The 19,344-nt window shown below is 33.3% G+C and overlaps 1 protein-coding gene across 2 annotated transcripts; it reads left to right on the plus strand.

The window, feature by feature from the left end:
- The first annotated feature begins 4,235 nt into the window (after positions 1-4,235).
- Positions 4,236-8,608, plus strand: LOC111398598. 2 transcript variants are annotated; one of them, XM_023025577.1, is made up of 9 exons: positions 4,236-4,973; positions 5,219-5,393; positions 5,575-5,652; positions 6,082-6,445; positions 6,527-6,639; positions 6,757-6,921; positions 7,056-7,195; positions 8,041-8,129; positions 8,224-8,608. In XM_023025577.1, the coding sequence occupies exons 1-9, from the start codon at positions 4,840-4,842 to the stop codon at positions 8,295-8,297; spliced, it is 1,332 nt and encodes a 443-aa protein (XP_022881345.1). In that variant the 5' UTR covers positions 4,236-4,839; the 3' UTR covers positions 8,298-8,608. The 2 variants fall into 2 exon arrangements, with proteins under 2 accessions (XP_022881345.1, XP_022881344.1); XM_023025576.1 differs by having other exon boundaries at positions 4,239-4,973; positions 8,041-8,133.
- Positions 8,609-19,344: the final 10,736 nt, after the last annotated feature.

Here is a 19,344-nt window from a genome sequence, read left to right on the forward strand (position 1 = left end):
TAAATATCGAGTATTAAATAAGGGGAAGTGACACATGAATAACGTTGGATCAATCTTTTGTTGCTAACTGCATAAACAAGTTTTGCATTTCCACCTTCGGTTCCCTGCAATTTGGGACAAGAAATCAGATATAAAGAGGAAAGGTAGATCGAGAGTAGTGATTTAAACCATTAGATAAGGTAGTCGTGTAATATAAGTCATTTAGTACACAGAAATATCACGATATGACCAAACCATTTTCTAAACTCTTTTACTTGTCAAGACCCTCCAACTGTTTGTATTATTGGAGAATAATAATTTAAACTATTAGATAAGGTAATTGTGTAATATAAATCATTTAGTACACAGAATTATCATGATATAATCAAACCATTTTCTAAACTCCTTTACTTGTCAAGACCCTCTAACCATTTGTATTTTTGGAGAATACTTTAAGCCCATATTCAAGTTTTTTTTTTTTAAACGTATCAAATAATAGAAAATGTAAGCTCGATTGGCATGTACCATTAAGATCCTCATATGCCTAATTTTCGAAAACCCTACAGAAAAATAAATGTAAAACCATGCAAATCTAGAAGAAATTTTATAGATTTCATTTAAGTTGTTTAGACCCTCGAAAAAACTTCAGTAAGTTGATTAAATAAATATTATTACCATAAAGAAAATTAATGTGCTTTCTTTTCAAAAATTTTGAGGCACTTTCAAATTATAAATATATAGTGTAATGATAATATAAATAAATAACTTTTTATTTTTTATTATTTTTTTGAGAAAAAATAGTGGAAAGGAGTCTAGTCCAGTTTATATATATGGGATATGCATTCAGGATATTGACATAAATAGCACTAAAATTGATTATCCAAATTAAGCACTAGATTTCCTGCGATGTTTAAAAGAATCAAAAGTTAATTTTACAGGTTTTTTTTTTTTTTTATATATATAGTACATAGTTTAAATACGAAATAAATTTTACTTTAAATATATATATATATATATATATATTAACTTACTTTCCGTTAAAGAAAAAATAAATACTTTGAAATAGATAAACATGTTCAATTTTCTTTTCCCTTACTCAACTCTATTATAACGGTTGTCATATAGGAATGTCTAATTTCACATTGATTAAGATTATTTGATTGAGTGCTAAGACCATTTCACAACACAAATTTAGTATTTGTCAGAGTCAATTTTTAGACATCGTCAATAATAAAAAATTTATTTAGTCATTCTTGAGCTAAGTAAACTTTTCAACCATTAACAACACAATTGAGTACGAAGTCAATAATGGTCTTGCTGAGTCATGATATTCATTAACTCCACGTTTTGAGTAAGAAAAAAAAAAAGAAAAACTAGAGACAATTTCCATGTTCGTCTAAAATAAAAAATTATTTATCGTTGGCTTATTTTATTCGGTCGAAATCTAACATTAATTTCAACCATGTCTTCATATTTCATATCTTAAAGTTTGACTTCATATCAGAATTTCAATTCGTTAGTTTGTTAAATCCGTCGGAAAGAATATATATGTTGTGAGGTCAAGTTCTCGCTCAAGTGATAAGAGACAAGCTTTATCAGGTCATTGATTTGGTTTCAAGCGAGGTAAGGGATGAATTAGGGGGAAATTAAAGAGGAAAAATCATGTGATAAATTGGAAAGAAAGTGTTCCAAAAATAATCTAATCATTTTAAGGAGGGTCTTTATTGATTATGAAAATTTGCAGGAATAGTCCCCCAAACATAGTAACTTGTAGCATTAGGCTCTCCGATAAAAATTTCTTGGCTTTAGATCTCCAAACTATGACTTTAGGTGCTCACACACGTCTAATTGGACAAAAGCAGTCTACTTTTATGTTAAGGTGTCATGAATTTCGCACAAAATCAATCTTAAAGAAAGGAATAAGAAAGAAAAGAACGAAAAGGAAAGGTGAGACATTCTCATATTCTTGAATTCTAACAAAAAATCCCATTCTTTATTTCTAAAAATATTATTTTTACGGTCAAATTGTACAAAAATACGACAATCACAAGTGATCATGTGCACGACATGTCAAATTCTTATTGTACATTACCGTCCCTTTAGACTGACTTGCTCCTAAATTATTAATTTGAAGACATAAACGTCGAAAAACATATCGAAATTGGAGTTTATCCCATCATGGAATAATCCTGTCACAATCTAAACAGCTAGTACCTCATAAGAATTGGATGAAATTCTCTGTCTATGGTCCCATATTTCTAATTTATTTAATTACCTTATCCATGTCTATCTTCAAACTCATTCCTTTTCTTGCCAAGTCTTTCTAATACTATTTATTAAATGCCCCAACCCCTATTATTGCAACACTTATTTCTAATTATATATTGTTTAAGTCTATAGTCTTGCAATTACTTAATCACCATTATGATCTCCTAACCTTTTTAAAACTATTTTACTGATCTTTGTGTCTAGATCTTATTGTTCAAGAAGTATTTTAAGTAAACTTTGAAAAGATAGAGTTCAAATACGCAATTAAATATTTGAGTTCTCGTAATTGAGTACATTACAACAACTAGGTGTATTTGTAAATGAGCTAAGCTACCGCTCTATATAGAGATTAAAGGTTCGTTATAAAAAGTCAAAAGTTATTTTTGAGATTAAGAAACTGCTTTTAAAATATGTTTGAATTTTTTTTAGGAATATTTTGTCTGAATAAAAGAGTTTTTATAGAAATTTTAACTAAGGTAGCTTTATCCAAAAGTTCTTTTACAAGAACTAAAAGCAAAAGTACAAGTCCTGTCAAATGGGCTCTAAGCTCATATTTGAAATTGCTTTTAAATAATTATAAGTTATGAACCCTAATGAATTGTAAATAATAAGTGAGTAATAGTAGTTGTTTCTAGTAAATGTATAAATAAAAATTATGTTTAATCAACTTTAATTATAATTTATAGCTTGCCAAAAATTCAAGTTATGTAAAACATGTTTGTTGTATAGATGGGATGTCTTGTTGGGTATTTGAGTTTGACTTCTTCTTCTTCTTTTTCTTTTTTTTTTTTTTTCTTTTTTCATTTTTTTTAATGGTAAATTAGAAGATAATGCAGCCGTGCACAAAAGTACATTGCCACAAAATAGAAACAAAGTGCTGGAGGAAGATGTAAATTAAGGAAAGAAAATGTCATCAACTAAGGTTTGCCAAAAAATGAAAAATTCTTTCCATTTAAGATTGATGGAGTCGTTATAAATTAATGAAACCATCAAAAGAGATTAGCACACGGCAGCTTATATAAATTTGATTAAAGGATTGATTCTCCTTTTCTTGTGGGCATTAACAAGTTTGTAGAACTATTTAAATTTATTTTTCAATTTTTCATTGCTTTTGATTATTATTGTGACGATTCTTTTCCAATAGTTCTGCCATCTTTTTGAAAGTAATACATCATCTTGCACTACTTTATATCAAGATTTCTTGATGAACACATTGATTTTTTACATCATCGAATCTCGTTCGAGAAGATCTCTTCAAGCGACAAACTAGCCTACAACCTACTAACCCTTTGGTTCATGGAAGAGAGATCTATAGTCAATTATGTGTTAAGATCAAATAAAGAATCAACATATAAGAATTTTGACATTCTTTTAAATGTTATGATGAAATAATCAACTATATACAATCTATTTCAAGCAAGCTCCTCGAGTACGAGAGCTATATCTATGTTTATCAATATAGTTGTAAGACAATACGTCAATAGAATTTTGATTATTTAGTCGTCTTATCTGAATTATTAATATAACATGTATACACACTTTCTAAATGTTTAACTTAAGTATACGATAATGTGTACATAATCTTTCCTCAAGGTTTGCAAACATGCTATTAAATATCATAACTTAAACATGTATCCTCTTAATTGACCTAGCTCATATGAGGATATTCGTTCAATAATTTTATGCTTTAGCAGCCCATGTTTGAAAACTATTAAAATGAGTTTTTTTTTTTTTTTTAAGGGAAGAAAAGAGTTTTGAAATAGTGATTTTTTGGAAGATATAGTTAAAAAGTAGAAAAAAAAATTTTAAAAATTGTACGGAATATTTTAAAGTGAATTTCAAAATGAATTTGAGAAGAAGAAAAGTTTATTTTAACGGCTGTCAATTAAATCATGCAATGAAGTACCCATGATGTGATGCCAATCTCAAATCTATACCCCACCGCTGCCTACTCCGCCCAATTTCATATTTTTGTCTTCTTTTTACGAGATGAAAGCAGAGCCCTCTGATAACACTCTCATTCACTCCATCAACCTATGCATACAGAGACGTACACATACAGAGACGTGTATAGTGAGAGAGGAAGAATAAAAAAAGCAAGTTGGGCTTTGATTCTGCTGCTGAAGTTGCAATTGAGAAGTTCCAATTCTATGGATCTTGAATTTTTTAGCTGTATTAGTAGCGTCAGCTTCCACTATAATTCTTGTACTAGCTGTGGTTGTAGTTACACGTGTTCTTATTCATCAGCAACCTTGTCTTTGTCTTCCTTTGGTTTTGGAAGTTCTCATTCAATGCCTGTCAAGGCCTGTTTTTCCATTAACTTACTCTCCCATTCAATTCCCAAGCCTTTCTCTTCATCATATTTGGCAGCAGAGAAAGCCTGATTCTTGAATTTTTTAAAGCACCCTTTTGTTCTTTTTTTCTGATTTTTGGGTTCAGCGAACCGGTACTGATCTTTAGACTCTTGAGCCAAATACCAGTATTAAGCCACCGCTTCGTACTTTTTTCTTGAAAAGTTTAGGCCTTTATGCTCAGTTTTCAACAAAATTTTCGCCTCTATTCACCTACCCTTCTATTATTTCTTTCAAGAAAATGCTGGGTGTCTCGTCGCCTGGGGTGAACCATAAGCAGAGGATGATGGTGATGAATGGTGGGGTGAATGCTTCGTCAAGAGCTATGCCTGCGCCTGCGCCTGTGGTTATGGCTTCTCTGGGAACTTGTGGCAGGTAATTTGACCATTAGAGCTCAAGAAATTACCCGGGATTTCAATCTGATCATTGGAAAAACAACATGAATTGACTTTAAGAAGGTTTATGGATATTTTCAAAAAATAAATTATCCATATAGCCACCTGAATTTTATAAATATATTGGACTTGTTTGTGTGAAGTCATAGTATGTGGATTGGAGAAGCATTTGTGCTACTACTCCTATGCAATCCCCAATATCCCTTTGTTCTTTACGATCATCAGGTATGAATTTGATGGCCGAAAAGGATGTTGGAGTGTTTATGGAAAAGGGAAGATGAACAATTTAACTGCTACGACTCGAATTGCTGCACTTGAGAAAAGGAGAATGAGCATTTCACCTGCTTGTTCTGCTTTGGCAGAACCCCGGAATTTGTCTAGAGCTAGCTTTTATAAGGAGGTTAGAATTTTATTCTTAAGATATGTTCGTTTTTTGTAGTCATATGTTACTGGTATTGTCTGTTACTTGCTGACTACTATATTTTGATTTAAGTGCGTCGTTGATTTTGAGAATTGATCGATAGTTTGGGAAATCTGTGAAATTCATTGAAGCTTTCATTTATATCCTGACAATCTATCAGGTTCTTGAAGCTGCTAGGGAAAAATTTACCCAGGAGATATCTATCCAGTCTAAGGACAAAGATATCTCTCTTGCAAAGGTAATTTTGTTTCTTATTCTGCACTTTTTGTTTGAGGTAGTTAAAGCACTCTGCGCTCGATCACAGTTTCCTTTCACGTAAGCTAATTTCTTGATTCCCACTTCTTTGATTGCTTTTCTCTGTTTCTTATTAGCTGCCAACACTTGCTGAACAGTTATTGTTGTAGTACTAATCAAAGCATCGTTGTTTGATTTCCAGTTTCACGCTTGGTCTACTTTTCTTGGCTTATTCTCTCTCTCTCTCTTTTTTTTCTCTCTCCACGATTATCCGTTACCAATTGGTGTACAGCTGTTAGCATGAAAGTGGTGTGCGGAATTGTTTTTGACAACGACGCAATACATATTTTATTGTTTTTGAATTTCTTTCTTTTCATGTGGAAAGTGTGAATTTATCACTTTCCTTACTTTGTCCTGAACCAATCTTTTCTAGGCTTTACTTTATGTCGCTGTTGAAGATGAGGCATTTTTGGCTTTCAATCGGGAGATAGATGCTCTTTCACTCCATAATGAAAGGAGAGACACACCATCTCCATCCAATGTCAAAGAGTGGGACTGCATGGAGGCTGTACCTTTGGCTGGAAAGAATATATGTGAGTGGCTGGTTGAGTTGGATGCCATTGCAAAGGAAGTCGAAGCAGAGATCGTCTCAAGAGATATAGGATGTGATCTGGTAGAAGTTATAGATGCTGTGAACAAAGTTCTCTTTGAGTCGAGAGGTTTCAAAAGGTCATCTGTATTGGTAGATTCTAAGTGTTTATACTTGCACTCTGTATTAAGCTCTGGATGTGCCAGTGGTATGCCTTTTTGAATCGTTTAGTCTAATTGTTTTATGAACATAAAATATCAGCTGACTATATGATTTTCATTATTGGCAGCAATTTTAGTAAGTGTTATCTATATTGAGGTTTGTCGAAGACTTAATCTGACTATTGTTGGATCTCGAATTGGAGGAGAATTTTTTATATGGCCCCTAACAGGGAACCCTGAGGTATGTCAATTTTGGAACTCATAAATATTGTCACTAGTCTATGCCAGCATGTCGACAGCCATTTACATTATATCTGATCATATAATTCCAAATTTCACTGGTAAAATTCTACTGTAGGAGCTATTCAAAGTAACTTCTGGACATAGCTTGTTCGGGGCTGTCAATGGGAAGTGTGTGGAAGACCTCCGGTCTATGGCCTCAGACATAAATAGTAATTCACTTTTAGGGCTCGACATTGCAACAAACCGGGATATCATTGGGGTTGTTTTGTGCAATTTGATTGTAAGCTCCATATGCCAGTAATTTATGTTACATGACTTGGTCTATTTATGGTAATCTTAAGAAACTAATTAAATATTTTTCCTGAATAATGCTTTTCCAACCATGGAAAATAAAAGAATTGACATATATTGCAGAGGCTTCACTGGAAACAGGCTTCAAGAACAAATTATGGACTGATGTTGGTTTCACCACTTAGGTCTGTTCATAAAGTTGACCAGAAATTTAACAAGAAAGATGGTTCAGATGTCCCTTTGTTGCGGCCTCAGGAGCTGAGGTAGCCATCTTATACTACTATTTGATTTGATTACTTACCGTCAATTCTTTTTCCTTATTGTGCTGGTGGATAATTATATTGTCCTATGGATTTGATATTGCTTATGTTGTAATATTGGCATGAGATATCGGGAATTGTGAAATACACCTCACAATATTGTCCATATTAATCTGAGTTTCATTTCTGGAATTGTTAATTTTGATTGCTACATGAATAGGATGCCTAATCTAGGTGAAAGAATAGTGAAGTTCTAAAATGTCATTGTAATGGCCGCTTCGTCAGTACGTTCTTATTACCATGCATTTTACTGATAAAAAAATCATAGCTCGATTGGTTATTTTTTAACTGATAAACATGGTTCAAAATTGCCAGAAGAGTTGTTAAAGTATGGATAATAGTAATATCTTCTGTACATGTTTGCAAAGTTCATAGCTATCGAGTATACACGTGAAGAAGCATTTTTATACCCGTGGTTTATATTCTGAATTGACTTGTAGTATTAGCTGGTAACTAGTTAAGATCAAGCCTGGTCTTAAGTCAATTCTTCGTGATCATTGTTATCCAGCGCCATGCTGGTAGGAAGTTGTACCATGTTCGCTTTGGGTATTCCGAGTTAAGCCCCTTGTACAGGGGAGATTGTCATGGAGACAGGTGGCGTATGTAACAATTCTTTTGTCCAAGGTCCATGAATGCGCGCCACCTATCCCCCCATAATGCAACCTAACAATTCTTCATGCACATGTAGCAGGGTTGGGTATTGCTATGTTGATATTTACCTTGTTTCCACTTGTTTCTACTCTCCTTCCTCTAAGATATAACTTTACGTGCATTACAATACTTTCTAGGCTCGCGATCATGGCTTCTGAGAGATTGCTGATTCTGCAGCCGCACAATTGGGTTTTCAGGAGAGACTATGGCATGATGTTGTACTATAGTAGGTACAATTCTTCATTTTCAGGCCATTTTACATTTCTCTGTTTTTTTTCCCGGGCGCTCAATAATCAATAATCGACTTATACAAACCGCAGGGACTACGAGGCAGCAGTGCAACAACTTAGCATCTGCATGGCCTTTGCCCCGGAAGAAGAGGCTGAAGTTCTAGATCCATTTGTTGGGAAACTACATCTGATGCGACTAGAATCATCGTGGAAATCTCCCGGGCAGCAAGGCCGGTTAATCGTTCCTTGAGTCTCGTCCATTTTCTGTAGAAAATGGCACATAACTGCTTCTCTAGTCACATATCTGCTTCTCTAGTTTTGTACCTTAACCTCATCTATAGTAGAAACTTAGCCTTTAAAACTATCTTGTTTTGGAGTTGTGTAAATATTTCCCTTGAACCGAGCATGACTTTCACGGTTTCAAGAACTGGATCCACGTATATATACTAAGCTTAAGCAGGTAATTGTCCTCGAATCTTCAGGCTGGGATAAGCTTAATTTATCTTTATCAAACAAAGAGAAATGATCTATTAAACACCGTTTGTTTAGAATAAGTAACATGATACATCAATTAATTGATAAATTATTAAATTTTTAAGATTGGCAATCAACTTATTCACAAATTAATTGATAGTAATGTTATTCATCTAGAACTCATATAACAACCATTTTATGTTGCAGTGAATTGTTATCACATTGTCCAATGAAATTGGATTGCGTTTTTATATGTTGGATAATGTAGCTGTGGCTCCACGTTGAATGAGGATCATTTCTAGCTTGATAGCATTATTCATTAGATTTGTTGTGTTACTTTTGCTTAGTGGATTATTTCTCATCAAATTTATGGTCAAACAAAGTTTTGAGCTTAGTTGACCCATCAACGTCTCTTATTTTTCTCGGAGCATGTTTGACTTAGCTTAAAAGAAAAGAAAGAAAGGAAAATTTGTCTTATTTTGGTATGCAAAATAATTTTAAAATAAGCAAATTTTCTACAAAAATAAAGCCAAAGTAACGATACTTATCTTCATTACTGATGATCATCGCGTATGAGGTGATACTAAGTAATAAGATCAATAAAGAGGGTCTCATATTCATACATTTAATTGGTCTTATTATTTTATGGTACCTTTCTCGCCAAATATCATCTAAATAACATTATTCTATAGCCAAACATGCTATGTTTACGCACACTGCACATGAGTGAAGGGAGTGTGCATGTATGATTCATATTTTTAGAGCTAGTTTGGGACGCGTTTATAATTATTTTAAATTATAAATAAATAAAACTAAGTGACGGATATATTGCACTTTTAGACCTCTCAAATGATGGTTAAAAAATTAACTCGCTCATATATACACGTAAACCAAAATTCGGCTTAATTAAGCACAAATCATGAGCAATTGACAAATTTATCTGAAAGAACGAGACAACTTCGAGATTAACTAAAGTTTCATGATCTAGCCATTAAACAACAAAAATAAATGCAGAAAATAAAAATCAACACGAGAAATTTTTCTGTCGTAGCCCCAGAGGTTCGGCGACCACTTTCTAATGCCTAATCCCCTGTTGAACATCCATTATAAATGGATAAAGCTCGGTTGGACTAAACCGACAGCAAATATACATGAGTATCTCAAAAAATATTACAAAGAACTCAACACGAAGACTTATCTTTGTAAAAACTACTCGACAAACTGCTATTCCACAAAGGAATCGAACAGATCACAAAGATATATCAAGAACCAAAACTGCATGCTATAAATTAATTACACAGATTCATCCAAAATACCACACAGGGTAATACACGAATATGCAGATCTATAATACCACAAGGTATTTTACATTTATTCACTGAATCCACTCAAGATTTATGAAACCAAATCACCAAGAAAAAAAATAATCTCACATAGAGAAGAGGGAGAACAGAGAGATGAACGATCGAGTCAACCACACACCACAAGTGAGCTGAAAAGGCTCGTTTGGATATTTAGGGTTAGAATCATCTAGAAGCTCATCCAAAGGTCATTGCTTAGCCATGTGTTTCAATCCCACCAGTTCCATTTATTTCCAAAAGTGTTAATCCAAGAAACACGAGTTTTCAATAATATTTGGAAGCACACTTTTATAAGTAATGAGAACACACGGTTCGAATCTCAACAATCTCCACCTTGCTTCCAAATTCTTGGCCATAGTGCAACTAGGAGCTTCGCCAGCAGTTTATAATTTCATTTACTCATAGTACCTGCATAATCAATAAATGGAATCAATTGATAAAAGCTTCAAGCAGTTTTGAAACTTGTTTAAATGTATTACTTTTGTTCCCCTGTCAGATGGATTATGCAGTGTAGCAATTTTACCAATCTTTAATAACCCTTTTGATATTACATCTCTTATGAAATGGTATCTAACATCAATATGCTTGGTTCTATCATGAAACATAGGATTCTTACTCAAATGAATAGCACTTTGATTGTCAGAAAATAAGGTTGGATTAGTGTCCACAAACCAAGTTCATATAGTAGACCATTTAATCAAATACCTTCTTTAACGGCATTTGTAGCAGCAATATATTCTGTCTCAGTGGAAGATAAAGCAACTACCTTTTGTAACTGTGATTTCCAACTCACAAAAGTACCACAGAAAGTAAAGTAATAAGATGAGGTAGACCTCCTATTATCTTTATCTCCAGCAAAATCTGAGTCAGTATAACCCTTTAGTATTACCCCTTCTTTATTTATCTTAAACACTGGACCTATGTCAGATGAACCTTTTAAATATTTCAACAACCATTTTAGTGCTTCCCAGTGACTTTCATCGGGATTGGCCATAAATCTGCTCAACACACTGATACTATATGCTAAATCAGGCCTAGTACATATCATTAGATACATTACAGATCCTATAACATTAGCATAAGGTATTCTATTCATTTTAGCCAATTCTTCTTCAGTTTTAGGACATGCATCTGAGGTCAATATAAAATGATTTGCAAGAGGTAATGTTACGGGTCTACACTCAAACATATTAAACTTTTTCAAGATTTTATTCACGTAATCCTTTTGGTTTAAGAACAACATTTCATTTTCTTTATTTATAACAATTTGCATACCAAAAATCTTCTTGGCTGAGCCAAGATCTTTCATGTCAAATTCTAATTTTAGCTTTTGCTTAATGTCATCAATTTCAGATTTGCAAGCACTAGCAATAAGCATATCATCCACATAAAGAACCAAATAAAGAGAATTCTTACCACCACATCCTTACAATACAAACATGTATCATAGTTGCTTCGATTAAAACCAAGTTTTAACACAAAAGAGTCAAAACATTTGTACCATTGTCTAGGGGCTTGTTTCAACCCATACAATGATTTTTTTCAACAGACAAACAGTTTTATTTGGATCACCTTTTTCAAAACCTGTTGGTTGCCTCATATAGATCAATTCATACAATTCTCCATATAGGAAAGCTGTTTTTACATCTAATTGATCTAATTCCCATTCAAATTGAGCAACCAATGCCAGAATGCATCTTATGGTGGTATACTTAACTACAGGGAAAAAGATCTCATCATAGTCAATCCCTTCTCTTTGGGTGAACCCTTTTGCAACAAGCCTAGCTTTATATCTAATGTTATTGTTGTCCACTTCCCCTTCTTTTATTTTATATATCCACTTGTAATCTATCAATTTTTTATCCTTAGGTTTGTCAACCAATTCCCTTGTTTTATTTTTATGCAATGAGGTCATCTCCTCTTCCATAACAGCGAACCAAATTTTTGAATCCTTTGATTTTATGGCATCATTATATAAACAAGGTTCAGATTCAATTTTATCCTGATAGAAGAACAGTGAGACAAATTCTTCAGTATTGTACCTGGCAGGAGGTCTAATTTATCTTCGTTCCCTATCTCTAGTTAGCTGGTATTCATCAGGTGGTATTACAGTGTCATCATTGGGTTCAGATTCTGCCAGTTCAACATCAGTACCATTCAGGTCTGCATCAGTATTTTCAGTTTCTAAAGGGACAGTATTAAGATTATCAAGCTTGGTTGGCTCCACCTCAATTTGGACATCATTATCAGTTAAGTTTACTTTCTTTCCCTCTAAACATGGCATACAAGACTCGTTAAAAATCACATCTCTCCTTATAATAACTCTATAACCTTTTTCCCGATAAACCCACAGCCTATATCCTTTAACATTTTCAGCATAACCCAAAAACACACATTTAAGGGATCGTAGTTCTAATTTCCCTATGTTTTGATGAACATATGCAGCACAACCAAATGTTTTTAAGTAGGAATATATCACAGGCTTTTGTGTCAACACAGATTCTGGCACATTAAAATTTAAAGCACTTGTAGGACTTCTATTAACTAAATATGCAGCAGTTTTAACAGCTTCACCCCCAAAATAGTTTGTGTAAGCCAGAACTCAAGAGCATGCATCTAACTTTATTCAACAAAGTCTTATTCATTCTTTCTGCAATGCCATTTTGTTCTTATTCATTCTTTCTGCAATGTCATTTTGTTGGGGTGTATAAGTCACAGTTCTATGTCTTAAAATGCCATGTAGTTTGCAAAACTCATTAAACTCATAATTGCAAAATTCTAGACCATTGTCAGTTCTCAATGTTTTGATTTTTAGATCAGTTTGATTTTCAATTTGGGTTTTCCAATTTTTAAACGTAACAAAAGTTCCATCTTTAGTTTTCAGAAGAAATACCTAAATTTTTCTTGAGAAATCATCAATAATAAGCAAGTAATACTTATAACCTGACAATGTAGAGGTGGATGCAGGACCCCATAAATCAGTATGTAAGTATTCTAGAATTTGCTTTGATTTATGAGTGCTAGTGGGAAAAGGTAACTTAACTTGCTTCCCAATCAAACATTGTTCACATTTAGTCAAATTACCAATATTTGATTTTCCAAAAATACCTTTATTTTGTAAAGCCTTTAAGCCTTTTTCACCAATGTGACCAAGTCTATGGTGCCATAATTTTGTAAGATTAAAATTGTCATCTAAAACTGCAACTGAAAGGCCCAACATAGGTTTTGCATTTAAAAAATATAAGTCATGTTTCTTCGGGATAGAAGTGATCAAATCACTTCCCCTAAAGATTTTTATGTGTCCTTAACCCAATTTTATGTCAAACTCCATGTCATCCAACATTCCTAGAGACACTAGGTTTCTTTCTAATTCTAGAACAAATCTGACACTTTTTAGTAATAGAATTCTACCATTTTCTAAAAGTAATTTTATTGTTCCAATACCCTTCACTTTGCAGGTCATGTTGTTACCCATGATAACTTGGCCTCCCTTAGTTTGTTCAAGATCCAGAAAATAATTTTTATTTGGGCACATGTGGAAAGAGCAACCTAAATCAAGAATTCATTTTTGATTTAGGTTCTTTTCAACATTAACTAGGACCAAGCCATTATCACAACTCTCCTTATTATAAGACATAACAACATTACCTCTATTTAAATTCTTTCCTTTTAAGTCATTTTGCTTTTTGTAACAATCTTTAGCAAAGTGACCTAACTTACCACAATAATAACATTTCTTTCCCTTAGCCTTGGTTTTGCATTTCATTTTATCATTATTTCTTTTCTTAGGGTCATTTGAAAACTTTGAATGAAAATTAGATTTACTAACATTTTTGCCTTTTAACAAAAGATTTTCTCCACTTCGATGGTTGATAGAATCTGATTTTAATTCAAGAACCCTATTTCTCAAGACATTTATAATGATATCTGTGGTAAGACTCTCTCTACCATATTCCAAGGCATTCTTTAAGTCCCTATGCCTATCACTAATGGAGTTTAACAAGACCACTGCCAGCTGATCTTTTGATAATTTCTCATCACAGTTGGAAAAGATCCTAGGTCAGTTTAGTAAATCTGTCCAGGTTCTCATTTAAATCAACTGAAGGGTCCATTTTCAAATAAAAGAATTGTTTTAGCAAAAAACATTTATTTGGAACAGTTTTTGACTCATGTTGGACTTTCAATTTAGTCCACAATTCTTCAGCAGTTTTAGTTTCTTCTATAGTCCTAATCACACTGTCTGAAAGGTACAAAAAAATTGTACTCCATGCTATTTCTTCTAATTCAGTTCTTTTACTAGCAGACATTTCAGCAGGCCATGTATTATCTAAGGTTTTAGCATATTTCATTTTGCATCAAGATAGCCCTCATTTTCTGACTCCACATATTAAAGTCTCCCCTCCCATTATACATACTCATTTCAAACTTAGCAGTAGCCATCACAGTATGTAAGGTTAATGTACAAGACACAAGTTTGAATTGCAAGAATACACCGAGGGTCACTTAGAACAGGACTATTTACAGATCACAGATTAGTGTTAATCAATAATGCACTTAATAAGGTAATCTCAAAACAATGATCACTCAATTCACAGTAAAGAAGCTGAAATAGAAAAAATAGAGATTACTATCCTATGTATCTCAGCTGAATTTCTCCAACAAGATCTTCCAATTGTACTCCTCCACCGTGTTGTTATCTCAGATTCCCAAGACTTCTTGGAGTCTTTGGACAAAGACCAATCACGGGAGGGTTTTGCAGTACAAGGTAAATCAAGGAAAATTTTTCAGGAAATACAATAGGTAAAAAATTACCAGACACGAAGTATAGGAAAGATCTCATCAAAAGAATTTAAGAACTCAAATTCCTTCTGCTCGAGTTAACACAGTTTGAGGCAGTATTCGAATGCACAGTTTCCTCGAGGATCAGGTATCACTCAATTAGCCATGGCTCTGATACCATTGAAAGAACGAGAAAACTTCGAGATTAACTACAGTTTCATGATTGAGCCATTAAACAACAAAAATAAATGCAGAAAATAAAAATCAACACGAGAAATTTTTCGACCGTAGCCCCAGAGGTTCGACGACCACTTTTTAACGCCTAATCCCCTGTTGAACATCCATTATAAATGGATAAAGCTCAGTTGCACTAATAGCCCAAAAACCGACAGCAAATATACATGAGTATCTCAGAAAATATTACAAAGAACTCAACACGAAGACTTATCTTTGCAAGAACTACTTGGCAGACTGCTATTCCACAAAGAAATCGAACAGATCACAAAGATCTATCAAGAACCAGAACTGCACGCTATGAATCACACAGATTCATCCAAAATACGACACAGGGTAATACACGAATATGCAGATCTATAATACCACAAGGTATTCTACATTTATTCACTAAATCCACTCAAGATTTATGAAATCAAATCACCAAGAAAAAGAATAATCTCACGCAGAGAAGAGGGAGAACAGAGAGATGAATGGTCGAGTCAACCACACACCACAAGTGAGCTGAAAAGGCTCGTTTGGATATTTAGGGTTAGAATCATCTAGAAGCTCATCCAAGGGTCATTGGTTAGCCACGTGTTTCAATCCCATCAGTTCCATTTATTTCCAAAAGTGTTAATCCAAGAAACACGACTTTTCAATAACATTTGGAATCACACTTTTATAAGTAATGAGAACACACAGTTCGAATCTCAACATTATCATTTCCTTGAGAAGACTTCCCTTTGTGGCTGGAGTAATGGAATTCTCGAGGATAAAGTAATATTCAAGTAATTATGTCATTATAAGATAATGTCACATTATAAGAATATTCATATATCGATACGAAAAGTGTTAACAGCTCGATAGAATATTGTCAAATATATTTATAAACAAGTATCCACATAAAAGATTCAAATAATCAACCTCAAATTTATTAAGAAAACTAGATATTATTGGTTTATAAACATGTCTTGTTTGGAAAGGGTGATTGATGTCATGCCATGGTTCAAAGGTGAGTTAGAATATTGTTGTTTTAAGGGTGCATTTGATTGCAAGTATGAAATTTGTATGGAAAGAAAATAAATTTTAGGTAATTCAATTGTCTAGAATTTATTTGCATAAAAATTGTCAATTAAATATGTTTAATTGATTTAATTTTCAATTTAGAAAATATAATACTTGTCTGTTTTAATTGGTGGGTAGATGAGAGAAAGAAAGATAGAGTAAATTCCCTAAAAAATAAAATTCTACTCACCCTAAAGAAAATATTTTCCTTAATTTTGAGAAAAATATGATCACGTGACTAAAAGTAGGAAAATATTTCCATGAAAAAAAAATGACAATTGAACAGCACAAATGTAAGAATTTTGGTGGAAAAACACATTTTTCATAGAAAATAATGACATTCAAACGCACCCTAAGTTCATGATTCCCTTAAAGAGGGTAAAACACGTACTCTATAAATTATATTGATTAATCACCTTTTTTGGTCTTAAGATATTGCAAAAGCTTTGAGAATAATTATGATCGCATTTTGACAGCATCACCATAGCGACAACATGGTTTATCAGCTGTGTCAAGATTGGTGTCCAATAGTGTTAGGATAATTTGGATTTGTAAAGAATTAGATATTTATTATTTATTTATATTTGTTAGTAATAGACTATTGTGTTTACTAGGCATGGGATTAAGTGCCTTTAATCACTTTTATTATAATATGGATTATGTATTTTGCGATGAGAAGCATGAATAGATATAATTCATGTTTCAAATTGAGAATTAATTTGTCCTAGGCCGATTAGTATGGGTTGTCACCTTATTCTAATAAAGTCGTAGAGTCAGATACTTTATCAATGGAATATGCGATTTTATGTCGACCATGGCAAAAGTTTTATTGGGAGTATTGATACTAGTACACTGAGTATACCTCGGAGTGTGTTGGATGAGAATCATGTGTATAATAATTGTTATAGCATGATTGCGTATAAATTAATTTATACTTCAATGTTCTTTCACGTGCCAATGACGGATATCAGGTTACAAGATCATACACCTCGGTATGTTGGGAGCTTACATGAATTGAAGTAGTTTTCACGTTCGAAATCCATCATCGTCTTAGATGGGTTAATGAGTCAAATTAAGTTTTTCTTTAGAGAGGAGTTCAAATCTGAGTTCAATATCTGAGAATTCCTAGATCTATATTCCGTGATTGTATCACGAAAAACTATTTGAGCAAAAGCTAATGCAAAAATAATTAGAAGGGCGAAATTGTCATTTTACGCTTCGACGGTATAAGACATAAATATGAAAGGCTATGAGGATGTGATTAGTGGGAATTAAAATAATACGCTCTTAGTAGAGTAAAAGAAAACTAATAATCGTTCTATACGATCTCGAATCAGCTTGATTGTGGATCAATTATTGGAGCCTAAACTATAGGTGGTCCCTTTGAAAGCCTCTTAAAAGTTTTGGAATAAATTGTATTAATAATGAAGGTTAGGGATGCACATACAAAAAGACTATGAATGTATTTGGTGGGGATTAAAATTAGATTTTTTTAGTAAATTGCGATAGAAATTTTTGAAATATGTGGTTGAAAAGTTATGAAATTCATAAAAATTTAGTTAATATTGATTATTTGATTTTAACTTAGATTAAAATCAGATTTTAATTCGAACCAAACTAACTTAAGTTTCCTAGATAGAATATAGCATGGAGTGCAACCCTAAACCTCATGAATAGGTCTAGGGGATGACTATGGCATTATTTTGGGCTGCCCTGGCTGAAAATCATAGAAAGAGAGAAATATTATTGTTGTTCTTGTGTGATCTTACTCTTAAATTTGTGTTCTTGGAATTGCTTATGGAGTTTCTTGATCCCAACTAACTGATGTAGCAGTTCAATCCATTAAATTGGAATGTGAAATTAATCACATTTTCGAAGGTAATTACGTTAGGATATTACTACTGTACATTAGTGTTTGCATAATCGGTTACATAATGTCACATGACACTCTACCATATGCTAGTTTAAAACATAGTCAACTTTTTAATCCAATCATTTTCTTCCACATCACATCATGTAACCTCTTATGTATAATTTTGATGTACAAGTAGCAAAATCCATTACGTTGTCATGGTATGTGATTGATTTAGCTTGAATGAATGGGACCAAGATAGAGAAAGCAAAAGTAATTTGCAAAGATCATTCCAAAAATCATATCAATCATGCTACTTGTACATTTTATTTTGCATCAAGTTTGACATTGTGCCACGTGTCGTAGCTGTTAGATAGAATCCTGCACCTAACACATCCGTGAAGATCACTGAGTATCCTCTGAAACATCTCCTGATATTCAACCCTAACAACCCAACAAACCTTATCTTTGGATGTTTAAATTTCAAATGTTTCAGTTTGTTAGTTTGTTACTTACATCCGAGATTCTTGTTTTATTTTTATTTTTTTGTATTTTGAAACCTCTTGTAATTATCATTTCAAGTCTATTTATATGACAAGCATTCTTCCGATCTAGTATGAAGCTAGAAACCCTTCCATTCAAAATTCTTTCATGGTATCAGAGCAATTGACTCACGTCGATCCTATCCTCATTTTCCAATGGCTTCTTCATCCTCTTTCACCATTTTGAATGTTAACTTTGTTGCTCCTAATCTTAGCCAACTATTCTCGGTAAGCTTGATAGGAAAAACTACCTTATGTGGCCGTCACAAATAGTTCCAGACCTTAAGAGTAATGATCTAATGGGCATTGTTGATGGTTTAGAATAGTGCCCATCTAAGTTTCTCATTGATGATGAAGGGAAACTAACTTCCAGTATCAATCCAGCCTTCCTCCTGTGGAACAAGAAGGATCAGTTTGTCCTCAGTTGGATTAATGTCGCTCTTTTTGATAAGGTGGCACCCTCTGTCCATGGTCTCGCATCAGCACGTCTTGCTTGGTCTGCCCTGTCCAACAAATTTACTTCTCATCCCATTCCTGAATTGGTCATCTAAAAAAGAAGACTCTAATCTTTCTCTCAAGGATCAAGGAGTTGTTCCACCTATCTTGATGAAGCAAAGGAAATAGTAGCTGAACTGCGAGCAATTGGGAAGATTATTGATGATGATGATCTTATCTCCTACGTGCAGGCTAGTTTGAATACCTGCTTTAGACCTTTTATTACCCCTATTTCTATAGCATCTAGGGATAGATCACTGTCCTTTGAAGATTTTCAAGCTAAGTTGCAATCTAATGAACTCTTGCTCGAACACCAGCTTAAGACTATTCCTCCTGATACTAATAATTTTTCCCTCTTTGCTCTCAAGTCCCAACATGTCCAGCAACAAACCTATCATCAGCACTTTAGTCGTAAGCCCAAGTACCC

This window comes from Olea europaea, chromosome 8 (genome assembly GCF_002742605.1).
Source record: "Olea europaea var. sylvestris chromosome 8, O_europaea_v1, whole genome shotgun sequence".
In the NCBI taxonomy this organism is placed as follows: Eukaryota; Viridiplantae; Streptophyta; class Magnoliopsida; order Lamiales; family Oleaceae; genus Olea; species Olea europaea.

Coding starts and splice junctions, on each gene's coding strand:
- LOC111398598 (XM_023025576.1), top strand. CDS start 4,840: ATGCTGGGTGTCTCGTCGCCTGGGGTGAACCATAAGCAGAGGATGATG. Junction 4,974..5,218: donor TCTCTGGGAACTTGTGGCAG/GTAATTTGACCA, acceptor TACGATCATCAG/GTATGAATTTGATGGCCGAA. Junction 6,446..6,526: donor AAGCTCTGGATGTGCCAGTG/GTATGCCTTTTT, acceptor CATTATTGGCAG/CAATTTTAGTAAGTGTTATC.